Source organism: Danio rerio, chromosome 6, assembly GCF_052040795.2.
Source record: "Danio rerio strain M-AB ecotype USA chromosome 6, GRCz13ab, whole genome shotgun sequence".
Classification (NCBI taxonomy): domain Eukaryota; kingdom Metazoa; phylum Chordata; class Actinopteri; order Cypriniformes; family Danionidae; genus Danio; species Danio rerio.
Genome location: NC_141026.1, coordinates 11,958,010 through 11,970,770, shown reverse-complemented (window position 1 = coordinate 11,970,770; position 12,761 = coordinate 11,958,010). Strand labels below are relative to the sequence as shown.

General features: G+C 38.4%; 1 protein-coding gene across 6 annotated transcripts in view; it reads right to left on the bottom strand.

Moving 5' to 3' along the window:
* abcc6a (ATP binding cassette subfamily C member 6a) overlaps positions 1-12,761 on the bottom strand; it is a 57,895-nt gene that overhangs the window by 20,887 nt on the left and 24,247 nt on the right. For all 6 annotated transcript variants that reach the window (XR_015493224.1, XR_015493223.1, XR_015493225.1 and 3 more), the window contains exons 4-8: positions 8,119-8,256; positions 4,124-4,243; positions 1,491-1,552; positions 1,251-1,382; positions 603-809 (exon numbers count right to left, since the gene is read on the bottom strand). Coding sequence is in view for 2 of the 6 variants with exons in the window: in XM_087256703.1 (XP_087112829.1) it covers positions 603-809; positions 1,251-1,382; positions 1,491-1,552; positions 4,124-4,243; positions 8,119-8,256 (659 nt within the window). In the remaining 4 variants the exon portion in view is untranslated. The remainder of the gene's footprint in view (positions 1-602; positions 810-1,250; positions 1,383-1,490; positions 1,553-4,123; positions 4,244-8,118; positions 8,257-12,761) is intronic.

Genomic DNA, 12,761 nt, shown 5'->3' with positions numbered 1-12,761 from the left:
CCTTGGTTACTGTGACCATGAATGTTTTCACAGCTCCCACCAAAGTCCACCTTTTTTTTGACGCTATAGCCCAGTACAATACATCTACTTGCTACAGTTTGGATCTCCCTGCAGTTTGCTGGTAGCTGACTGAACCTCCCATTTAGCTGGCTGCTTTCCTATAGTAACCACAACCCCGACAGTGTTCCTCTACCCTCCCTGAAGCTAACACGTCTACGGCGGACAGAGCGCTGTGGTCATCTCTCGCTCTCTCATGCTTTCAGACTTGAAGCCATAATTGCTTCTCTCTGGGCATAAACAGCATGATCTCTGTCTGGCTGGTATGGCGTCTCTGACTCAAGCACCTGCCGCACACTGCCACTTCCTGTTTTTATCCCAAGATATTGTGAACCGTAAGATGTCTATTCTAAAAATATTTTGATAACCCAGCGAGCTGTCTTAAAAAGCACAGAGGGGCCATCTGTGTTTATCTGAAGGCAGATCTTCACATAAACATGACCCAAGGTCTGACTTACTCTAGATATACCAAAAAGCCAAAGTTTATGAACTTAAACTAAGGATGAGGCCAAGGTGACTCATTAAATCACCTTTGAATTTCTCACCTTAGAACTTGTGGAACTGAAAACATGAAGACATCGTGGACTATAAGGCACAGGGTGCCTGTTAGGAAATATGGTCCGAAGCTGCGCGCAAGTGTTCTTAAGAGGCAAAATCCCGAACTCTGCTCCTTCTGAATCTTCCTGAGCAGTTGGGCTTGGTCTGGTAGACGAGATCCCAAAGCAGCACTGGTGCTCATGTGGTTCTCCTGCCTGCAGATGGAGAAAAAGCAAACGCTGGACATGTGCATAAGACATTGGTAAAGCCTAAATGTCATCGTTAAGCTTTTTTAATCCCTCTTCGTAAGTTTTAATTGAAAACAGAATGACATTAAAACATCCTGCGGCACAATGCAAGTTTCCACAAATTGTAAAATGCATGGGATCTCTGACATGTGAGGCCTTAAAAGAGGATTTCAGAGGACTGTGTGTTCAAAGCAGAAAAGTGTTAACAAGCCAACCAATTGACACCATTCTCCTGTCTCGACCATGTAAGTAGCAGGGCTCCTGTTTGACTTATTTGACATCTGTCTCTTTCAGATGGAAATGTGAATGCATTGATCAAAGCAGCAGATGCACGGCGACATTAACAAACACCATAAATGTACACGTGCCTCCAAATGTCATGTCTGGAAAAACTTCAATGGAACTTACTGCTGTAGTTTGGTGCGCTTTGCTGTCCATTCTTCCTCCAGGTCAGAAATGATCCTCTCAGAAGTATCTTCTTCTCTCAGGCTCCACAAATCTTCTGCTTGCAGAGGAGAACGGTATCCTTTAAATATTAACCTGGAAGCACAGAAAATACAGACTGAATATGTATTACTTTCACTGGACCAAGTATTGTTGCACTTCCATAAATTGAAAATAGTATTCAAAATCATTTTAATTGCCTACCCGCTGAACCACCAGAAGAGGATCTTGGACAAGAAGGACGCATCTTGAACAGGACATGCATTCTAAGAAAAGGATCAAATCAAGTTAACACAAGATTTAGCCAAAAATATATAAATATTAGCGACCCCATTAGTCTTTGCATAAGTACCACTAAATAGTTAAAAAGTCACATTTATTAGACAATACTGATCCCTAGCAGTGTCTTTACTGAAACCAACCCTCAAGTGGATCCACACCTTTATTTCAAGAGTTAACACTTAGCTGATGATTGATTATGATATATCTTTGGCATGCTGTCCCAAGAGAGAGCCCTGAGCTTATAGAATCCTCGAGCCCTAGGCTCCCTCCAGTTTGCAGGGCGAGAGGGGAGTTTGAGTACAGGTAGATCTCGAGAACTCCCCAGCTGTTTGAAGATAGTGAGCAATTAGGGATTGTTATTAAGATATAACTACTTACTAGGAGCATGTCTATAGTGCCAATTTGAATTAGTCAATTATCTTAAGTTGTATGTTTTGTTTTGTTTTTTTGGATGATGAGAGGAAACCGAGAGAAACCCACGCAAGCACAGGAAGAACATGTAAAACTCCACCCAGAAAGGTCGATTGGCCTGATAAGGACAAGAACCAATGATGTTTTTGCTTTGGGGCAACAGTGCTAACCAACTGGCTGCCAATCTAGGAAAGGAGGAGGAGGAGGAAGGGGGGATTCTTCAAAATGAAGATGATTAAGGTATGGAACTTAGTTTATTTATGGAGACCTAGGAATCGTCTGATTGGTGAATCATAAATTTAATAATTTAAGCAATAATAAGCACGTGATCCTCTCAAAATTAGTTTATAAATAAACTTTTTAATTTTAAAGTTTCTTTATTCTGTTGAACACCGAAGAAGATGTGAAGTTTATTTATAAACTAATTTCGAGAGGATCACATGTTTATGATTGCTTGCGGCTGGTCCCGCAATATCCAATTTATGATTCACCAATCAGACGATTCCTAACTCACTATAAATACCCTAAGTTCCATATAACCGCCATCTTCGTTTTGAAGAATCCCCCCTTCCAACCCTAATCCACCTCCTTTCCTAGATGGGTGGCACGGTGGCCCAGTGGTTAGCACTGCTGCCTCACAGCAAGAACGTCACTGGTTCTAGTCTTTACCAAGCCAGCTGACATTTCTGTGTGGAGTTTACACATTCTCCCCGTGGGTTTCCCCTGAGTTGCCTGGGTTGCTCCCACTGGTCAAAAACATGCAACTTAAGTTAATTGACTAATCCAAATCTGCACCATAGACATGCTCCTAGTAAGTAGTTATATCTTTATAACAATCCCTAATTGCACACAAGCTTCAAACAGCAGGGGAGTTCTCGAGATCTACCTGAGCTTAAACTCCCCTCTCACCTTGCAAACGGGAGGGAGCCCCGGGCTTGGGATCTTATGAGCTCAGGGCTCTCTCCCGGGACAGCATGCCAAACAAGCTTTATAATCAATCATTAGATAAGTGTGAACTCTTGAAATTATGTTGAAAGCTGAAACCCTGTACCTGAAAACAAATATTATGAAATTCAATGGTTTCAAGTTTTCTTCAAAATGTCTTCTTTTGTGTTTAACAGAAGACAGAAAGACAAACAGGTTTGGAACAAGTAAAAGATGATGAGAGAAGTTTCAGTTTTAGGTGAACTACCCCTTTAATCCACGATACAGGTGCAATTATATCATCAGCTATAACAAGGCTCGTCCCAAACAGTTCTAATATTAAAACCATAAATAACCAAATGTGAAAATGTCAACAATCAGTTTTAGAAAGAGGGCCTTCACAGTTTTGCTCTCTTGGATGGAGAAAGCAGTGGCTAGAAATCATATTTGGCAACATCGAGCTGAGAGTAAACAGAGAAACAGTGTGAAAGCGTTTGTGAGTAAGAGTGGTAGACCTCTATCTGTGCGTGTTTGTGTGCCTTATGTGCCACAGTAACACACTTCCACCCACTGCTGACCTCAATGCTGCCCCCTTGCCCGTACAGCTATCCACCCAAACACTTACTCTCTCTCTCCCGCCTCCTCACCGGAGGTCTCACTCTTCAGGACGCTGCGAATAACCCTACACAGGAAGTGACTGAGCCAGGAGGGGATCAAGGGGTGTGGCACAGACGTCTGTGGCTACGACCTCATCACAAACACACTAATTCCTTACTTAGCTTGTTTCCTTGTTTTTCTCTTTGCAAAGACGAGTCAGATGGACCACTATCTCCTGAGAGATCTGAAGATTAGGTTGCGTGTTGCTCTCCTCTGTGCTGTGTGTGTAATTTGCACACATAACAACCAAACAGTGGGCAGAATGAGTCAAGAATTTAGCTTAAAACAGGAGGTATCATTATCCGGGAAGGAGGACCACAGGGTGTCCATGTAGATGAGTCAAAGGGACTGCCGGAAAACAGCTCTTTTAGTCAATCGTCAGCTCGGCTAATATCTAAGCACTACATACTTGCGGGAGGCAGTAGCTGGATGTGCTACCGCCATTACCATAAGTCTCTTGAAAATGGAGGGGTTGGGTTCTATATTACATAAAGATGCAAGTAAACACCACAGGGTTTGTTTGTGATTATTTTAGTTTGAGGAACAGCTTGCTCCATCCGTACCTTGTGGACGGCTTTGCCTAAGGGTGCCTGGTCTGCAAAACAGCTGAGGAAGAGTTGGGCCAACTGCAAGGCGAAGTAGGAGAAAAAGGCCAAGTACCGCACAATATCCGGAGAGAGACCCTGAAAAGCATAGACACCAGAATCAGCAGATCCCACACAGAGGAGAGAGAGTGAGTTTCCAATTTAAATGTGCACCAAAACCAGGGATTTCCCATACTGCTTTTGTGATGTTATTACAGTCCTGATCCACAGACTTCCCAACACGCTGTTTACACCCTGAACACTCTGTTCCTATGGAATTTTCTAGAGCACACAATGTTGATGGACATTCAAGTATCCCTCATAAAAAAGGTATACTTCAAATGAATTGAATTAAGTATACTTATATGTATTAAAATACTAAAATAAGTAAAATATTTAAGTATACTTCACATATTAACATCTTACTATGTACTAGCATACTTGTAATAATATCTCTTTGGACTAGAATGGCCCTCTTTGAGTATAAAAAAAGTAATCTTTTAAGTTTACCGTAAGTGGAGCTGCACAATATATTGTTTTAGCATCAATATTGCAATGTAATCATTCGCAAAAGTCCCATCATGAGTATACGCAATGTTGAGTCTGGGTTATAATTTACCATTTTGAAAGTGCTTTTTGAGGCCTGTGACTGTGTGAGGGTTTTAAAAGCATTCAGGCATAAGAAATTGTACCATTTGTAACTTTGACAAATTAATAATGAATAATTTGATTAAATTGTTTATTAAACAAAGACTATGAGGTATTGTTTTACATTTGATTATTCAAGTAGTATATACCTGAATACAGATCGACTCCTCTAAAAACAATAAAACACTGTTTATTTAATTGTTATCTTTTTTTATTGAATTTCTCTATGTTTGTAGATTGTTTTTTATATATTATGCATATGCACTCCCCTACAGTCACCCCAATCAATCTAAAATTAAAAATTCTTTCCTAAATTGTTATTCATCAAATCTAGTGAAATTGCATTTTATCGTAATTAAATTGCAAAAAAAAAAAAACACATTTCGCAATGTTAGATTTTTCCAATATCGTGCAGCCCTAACTATAAGTGTGACTAGTCTAATGAGGTTTCTCATTTGTACTGCAAGTGAACAAGTGAGTATACTAGTAGTATACCTTTGTAATACATGTGGTATTTAAATAATACTGCACACACAAACAAACAATTCCTGATGGTGCTGGGACTTGAACTTGCAACCTTTGGATCTCAAGTCTGACTCTTTAACTCTTGGTAAACTAGTTTTCTAGATAGAGTATGTAATATGTAAAAAATTAATAGGCCAATCAATCAAAACAGTAAAAACAACAACAAACCAAGTATACTTAAGAGCATGCAATTACACATCTAAGTACTGTACACGTCAATTAACAAGTATAGGTTTACTTTGCTCTGATATTTCAGTTTAAAAGTACATTGGGTATAAATGGCAAGAGTTCCTGCTTAGACGGAAGTAAAATTTACTTTTGTCACTGATATTTTTGTTACTTTTGACCCACCCATGTGTTACTTTTGTCTTTACTTACAGGTCAAACGTAACAGTGTACCATTAGTGTTTAAAGTGAAATTATTTTCAAGTTGCTCAACTGAATCTGGTTTCTCTCTAGGTTTTTCCCTTCACTTTCGTCAATTGGTAAAGTTTTGTGCCTTTCCATTGTCACTGTCTTGCTTGGTTTGGGACTTTTGGAGATGTGCATAAATGGATTAGCTCTACAAGGTTTCAGCAGTGAAATCTAACCACACTGAACTGAACTAAACTGAACCTGAACTCTGAAAACTGCACTGACACAGTTTCAATTTACTAGAACTTCTATGTTAAGCTGCTTTGACACAATCTACATTGTAAAATCGCTTTACAAATAAACAGTAACAAGTGAATTGAACATTAATTCAAAATGGCACCTAATAATGATAGAACGTGTCAGTTAAAAAAGTTGGCCGGCAGCTAACTCTCTGCAACGCTCACATGGTCACCCCTTGAAGCTAAGCAGGGCTGCGCCTGGTCAATACCTGGATGGTAGACCACATGGGAAAACTAGGTTGCTGCAGGAAGTTGTGTTAGTGAGGGCAGCAGGAGGCCCTCAACCTGCGGTCTGTGTGGGTCCTAACACCCCTGTATAGTGAAGGGGACTCTTTACTGCTCAGTGAGCTTTGTCTTGTGAATGTGAGGTTAAACAGAAGTCCTGACTCTATGTGGTCATTAAAAATCCCAGGATGTTCTTCGAAAAAGAGTAGGGGTTTTAACCCTGACATTTTGGGCAAATTTGCCTACTGGCATCTATCCATCATGGCCTCCTAACCATCCCCGTATCATAATTGCCTTGATCACTCTGTCTCCTCTCCACCAATCAGCTGGTGTGTGGTGTGCGGTCTGGCACAATTTGGCTGCCGTCGTGTCAACCAGGTGGATGCTGCACACTGGTGATGGATGAGGAGATTCCCCCAATGTGTAAAGGGTTTTGAGTGTCCAGAAATATAAATGTATGGAATTATTATAAATGTAAAGAATTGGTTTGTTTGTATAAAGGATGGAGGCTTTAATTGTACTTTTGTCCCTGCTCCCCCCCTATGTATACTTTATTTAAAATAAGTATTCTGATAGTTTACTTGAATAATCTTATTTTTTTGTAAGGGATGTCATGCCCCAAATAACAAACGATCTGTTGTTTATTCTATTAGAAATGGTGCAGTACTGCAGCGCCCCTTCTTAATGTCAGAGACATGGGTGTGCACGAGCATTAACAGCACAGTAAAGCTTATTTTGAACAGTTAAGGCAAATCATGGTGAAAACCAAACTCTTTAATGGCCTGCTTTATATAAATGAATTACGTATGAAAAGAGTCATAAAAGGCCTCAAGTCACGCTACAATCTGGAAACCCATAGACTGCTGCTGTTCAAGCCTCCGGCCACTTTTTGTTGGTGCGGAGCCAAAAGTAGCTATATTTACAAACACTTCACATGTGCTGTTCATTTTCTGCTCATGCATTTCTGAACATATCGTAGATACTAACTGAATCTTTCAGAGTCCTGAGTAAGAGATTGTAGCACAAGTCATGTTGAGACTGATCTGTAGTAAACATCCGTTTGGCTATGGAGCCCCTTGCCAGGATGGAGGCTTCATTCTTAACCACACCACAAAATACAAAAACAAGGCCAGAGCGGTTTCAGTGGTCAAAATGTAGGTCAGTCAAAACGTCTTCCCACTCTTATCCAAGCATAAAGTCAACATGCCAATGGGAAATATGCTTATCTGTCTTTATGTTTTGACCCATTTTTGCATGATATGGTTGAGAACTGCCCAGTTTTATTTCTAAATTTGTTGAAAGTGCATTCTTGCTAGCCGTGTTATTGTTTATGAGGCTCGTGAAGTAGCTTAAAACATACTTTAGCTTGGTTAATGACATACTTTTGATAATATTCACACCGCTTCTTATTCAGATAAACCCTGTCAATTGTATGTTTAAATTGGAAGCAAACATAATGACTGAAATGTTTTACTATTGACAAAATAAATTTGATAATTTTAGTTAAATTGTGTCTTTCTGCAAAATGAAAACCACTCATATTGTACTTCCAAATACCGTAAGCACCAATTGGGGAAAATGTCAGATTTAAACACTTTCTGACATGCACTTAAAAGTAACACCTACAAGGACTTCACCTGAACTCATGGTATGAATGTGACAAACCAAATCCAAACATGGAGAAAATCAACAGAGCTTAAAGTAGAAACTGCTGGAATGCTGAGTTACTGCGTGTTTGTGCACACAGGTTCGCTGCAATGTGCATCCGTTTGACCGTATGCTTGAGCCCATGAACGTTTTCATGCGTGTACCTGTGTATCATCCATGTGTTAATACAAACACACGTGCAGGGTTAGTCCAGGGTTTTGTGAATGTACTGTGAAGCTGAATTCCCAGGATTGGGGATCTTGTCACTTCTCTCACCTGCTCCACAGCCAGCTGGACCTTTGCGTGAAGTGGAATAATGGAGCAGAGCACACCCAACAGCCAGAAGAAGAACAGGAAGACGGAGGAACGGCATCCCCGCACTCTCTCCCAATGAATCACACACACCGCTAACACCTGTCAAACACACAGCTATTAATCACATTGCTCTCATGTGTTAAAATTACAGTACATAAAAAAACATCAGCTACAGGCTTTAAACAGATAGTCTTCTTCCTGATAAAAATATACTGAATGATGCACATTTAAAGGGGCTAAATAAATGCTAAAATGCTTTAGTTTAGATTGAAGGGCTAGTTCACCTAAAAATTAAAAAAGTTTTATTAATTACACACTTTCATTTCATTTCCAACCCCTGAGACTTTCTTTCAAGAAAGTGTTTAAGTATTTTAGTTGAAATCTGAGAGCTCTCTGATCCTCTGTAAACAGCAATAGTGCCAATTCGTTGTCCACAAAAACAACAATAAAACATTCTCAAAACATACCAAATGGCAGGGGTGGCCAACCCTGTTCCTGGAGAGCCACCTTCCTGCAGATTTCAGTAGCAACCCATATCAAACACACCTGCCTGTAATTATCACGTGGTGTTCAGGTCCTAATTAATTGGTTCAGGTGTGTTTGATATGGGTAGCAACTGAAATCTGCAGGAAGGTGGCTCTCCAGGAACAGGGTTGGCCACCCCTGCCATATGCCTTCAGTGGTTCAATCTGAATATTCTCAAGCTTTTGTCAAAATTTTTGTCTGGACATAAAAATGTGCACCCTATACTGACACTGAGGAGAAGAAAATGTTGAATAAATATATATATATTTTTTTGTATGTGGACAAAATAATAATAAAATATGTGGACTTCTTCCTACCAGCAGTTTTTAACTTTGAAAAGTGTTATGGAGACGGTTATGAAGAATGAGAGAGCGCTCAGATTCTTAATATTAATTTGTCTTCTGAAGTTGAGCAAGTTTTAAGGGTTGTAAATGTGAAAGCAAGCATCACTCAAACTAGTGCAGTTAAAAATAATTATCAAATAATTAAAAAGTAGATGGTTTATTGGCCTACACTGTAAAATGTGTCTGTAAATTGGTATTTTTTTATATTTTATGATTTGTTTTTATTATTATTATTTCATGTTTATTTATGTTTTTGAATTGCATTATGGGATCTTGATCTTCCTTCCAACAGCTTGTAACCTCGAAAAGTTTTAAAAAGTGACTTTTGTTAACATTTTTAATATTTAATACATTTTTTATTATTAATAATATTATTAACTTTACTTTTATTAATAATACATAACTATTATTAACATTTTTAATAGTTAAAACCATATGCCTTCAGTGGTTCAATCTGAATATTATCAAGCTACTACAAAAACTTTGTGCGCACATAAAACGTGCACCCTATACTGACACTGAAGAGTGTTTTGTTTGGACAAATTATGCATATGATCTGTTTTGAGAATATTTTTTGGTACTTTTCTGTACATTGAACAAGTCGGGACGGTTATGGAAAATCAGAGAGCGCTCAGATTCTTAATCCTAATTTGTCTTCAGAAGATGAGCAAGTTTTCAGGGGTTATTTAACATGAGGTTATAAATGTGAAAGCAAGCATGACTCAAACTAATTCAAAAATAATGATTAAATAATCAAAAAGTAGATGGTTTATTGGCATACACTGTACAATGTATCTGTTAATTGGTAGATTTTTCATATTTTGTGATTTGTTTTTATTATTATTATTCCAAGTTTATTTGTTTTTGAATTGCATTATGAGATCTTGATCTTCCTTCCAACAACTTGTAACCTTGAAAAGTTTGAAAACGTGACTTTTATTAGCATTTTTTATACTTATTAATACATTTCTATTCTTAATAATATCAACTTTACTATTTTTGATAATACATAAATATTATTAAGATTTTTAATAGTTAATACCATATACCTTCAGTACTTCAATCTGAATATTATCAAGCTACCATGAGAAAACATTTGTGCGCACATGAAACATGCACCCTATACTGACACTGAGAAGAAACTTGAATAAATTAATTATTTTTGTTTTATGTGTGCTTAAAAATATGCATATGATCTGTTTTGAGGATGTTTTTTGTACCTTCCTGTACAACGAACAAGTCGGGACTGTTATGGAGAATCAGAGAGCGCTCAGATTCTTAATCTTGACTTGTCTTCTGAAGATGAGCAAGTTTTCAGGGGTTATTTACTGTGAGGTTATAAAATGTGAAAGCAAGCATGACTTGTTCAGTTAAACTATTTAAACTCAGATTCAAAATCTTAATTTTTCTTCTGAAGGTTTTAGGGGTTTTGAACGTCATGAGGGTGAGTAATTGACAGAATTTTTTAAACCATAGGTGTGAAACTTAATTCCTGGAGGGCCACAGCTCTGCACAGTTTAGCTTTAACTCTAGTTAAATACACCTGATCAAAGTAATTGAGTCCTTCGGGCTTGTTTTAAACCTTGTTTTAAGTGTATTAAAGCAGGATTGGAACTAAAGTGTGCAGGGCTGCGGCCCTCCAGGAGTTTGACGCCCCTGCTTTAAACCATTTGTTGCATCCGCCCCTGTGTAGGGTGTAAACGTAGTGGTTCTTTTCGAGTGACCAATGCAAACAGTTAGAGGACAGGTCTGTCTATTTGGCTGACTAACGGAAAATGGTGAAAGTGTTACATGAAACTTCATTACTTCATCTTTTTCGAAATTACACCTTTCACTCATTGTGAATGACTTAAAATAGATTTAATTACATTTAATATGTTCAAATTACAACAATTGAGGCCATGACCCTTTGAGAGAAGGAAGACTAGAAAGCATATACTTTTATCTTGTCAGCAACCAGCTGAAAACAAAGTGATGAAGAATCATTATACAGGTTATTTCAATCAGTTCACAACTTTTGCACCAAAGTCACAAAACACACAAAACATAAAAACCAAATATAAATGAAACAAAAAAAAATAATAATAATAAAATAAGAAAAGCCAAATTCAGTTTGTTGGGGACATCTTGTGCTGTGTTTTAAGACTAATCCATCATTAAATTTGCATTGTTTTGTTTCAGCAGTTTTGTCAACGTTATATTGGGGTTTCCCTGTCTACCACAACTGCCTTCTCTAATAAAACAACATATGTAAAGTGTGGCCTCTGCTGATCCCACATCTCTCTTAATTACTGTGCCTTTTCTGCATCCAAAAGCAATTTGACATTCTTCATGTCTCAAAACCAGACAGCCATTAGCTCTCGCCAATCCCAAGCTTGATGCAATGTTCATTTTGTTGTCTCCTAGGTAGCGCAAAACACCATTTGATTTTGTAAAGGCAGCCTCCTGGTGTGGTACAGATGAGGGATCAGGACTGAACCCAAAGACGCCTCCTCATAACCAAACCAAAGCCATAGAACCTCAGAGAAATGAGGTGAAACCTTTAAAAGGAACTCTTAATCACGTCCTAATGAAAGACGCCTGTTGTGCTACCTGGAAACCGAACATGTAAACCACATGCAAACATCTGCATTGATGAGGTTGTGTTTTGACGTTAAGTCTCATGAGAATAAGCCAATGACTTCTCCTCCGGACAGTGGGAGGAAGCCAAAGCTTGTAATTATACTGCAGAGTTAAGAGCGAAAGACGACAGAGACAGATCTGCTTCCTGCGGCTTCAATGACAGCACGCAGTGAAACCGACAACAGCTTATGGTGGGGAGAAGAAATAACCAAGCTGTACAGCAGACTTCAGCTCCACAAAAAATTCATTATTGAAGGGGACCATTAGTTTAAATATTGCAAGGGTATTTATTGTGAGGTTACAGCCTTTGTGCAAATGTTAAAGCAAGCTTTACTCTAACTAGTTTAGGTAAAAATAATGCAAAAAGTATGGTTTGATGGCATGAATGCACTGTAAAAAGTGGTAGTTTTTTGTATTTTGTGATTCATATTTTTATTTTGCCACTTTTATTTATGTTTTGTTGAATTGCATTATATATTCCTTCTAAAAACTTGTAACCTTGGAAAGTTAGAAAAGTGACTTTTAATAACGTTTTGAATAGTAGGGGTGCCCAAACTTTTTTTATGAAGGGACAAAAACCAAACTTGATTGAGGCTAGTGGGCTGAAGGTAAATATAGTTGGATTGGAATTGGATTGGAATGTCTTTATTGCCCCCGCGGTGCAATTTGGTTAACAGCCGACACAGATCAACACTCAAACAAACATAGAAATAACAGTAGACTAAAAATAACCATGATCAACTAAAATATTCATTTTAAAAAGATTAAATACAACTTAAAGCTTGTCAAGTAACTCAAACAAACATAGAAACAACAGAAGACTAAAATTAATCATTCATTCATTTTCTTGTCGGCTTAGTCCCTTTATTAATCCGGGGTCGCCACAGCGGAATGAACCGCCGACTTATCCAGCAGGTTTTTACACAGAGGATGCCCTTCCAGCCGCAACCTAACTTTGGGAAACATTTACACACACATTCATACACTACGGACAATTTAGCCAACCAAATTCACCTGTACCACATGTCTTTGGAATGTGGGGGAAACCGGAGCACCCGGAAGAAACCCACGCGAAGGCAGGGAGAACATGCAAACTCCACACAGAAACGCCAA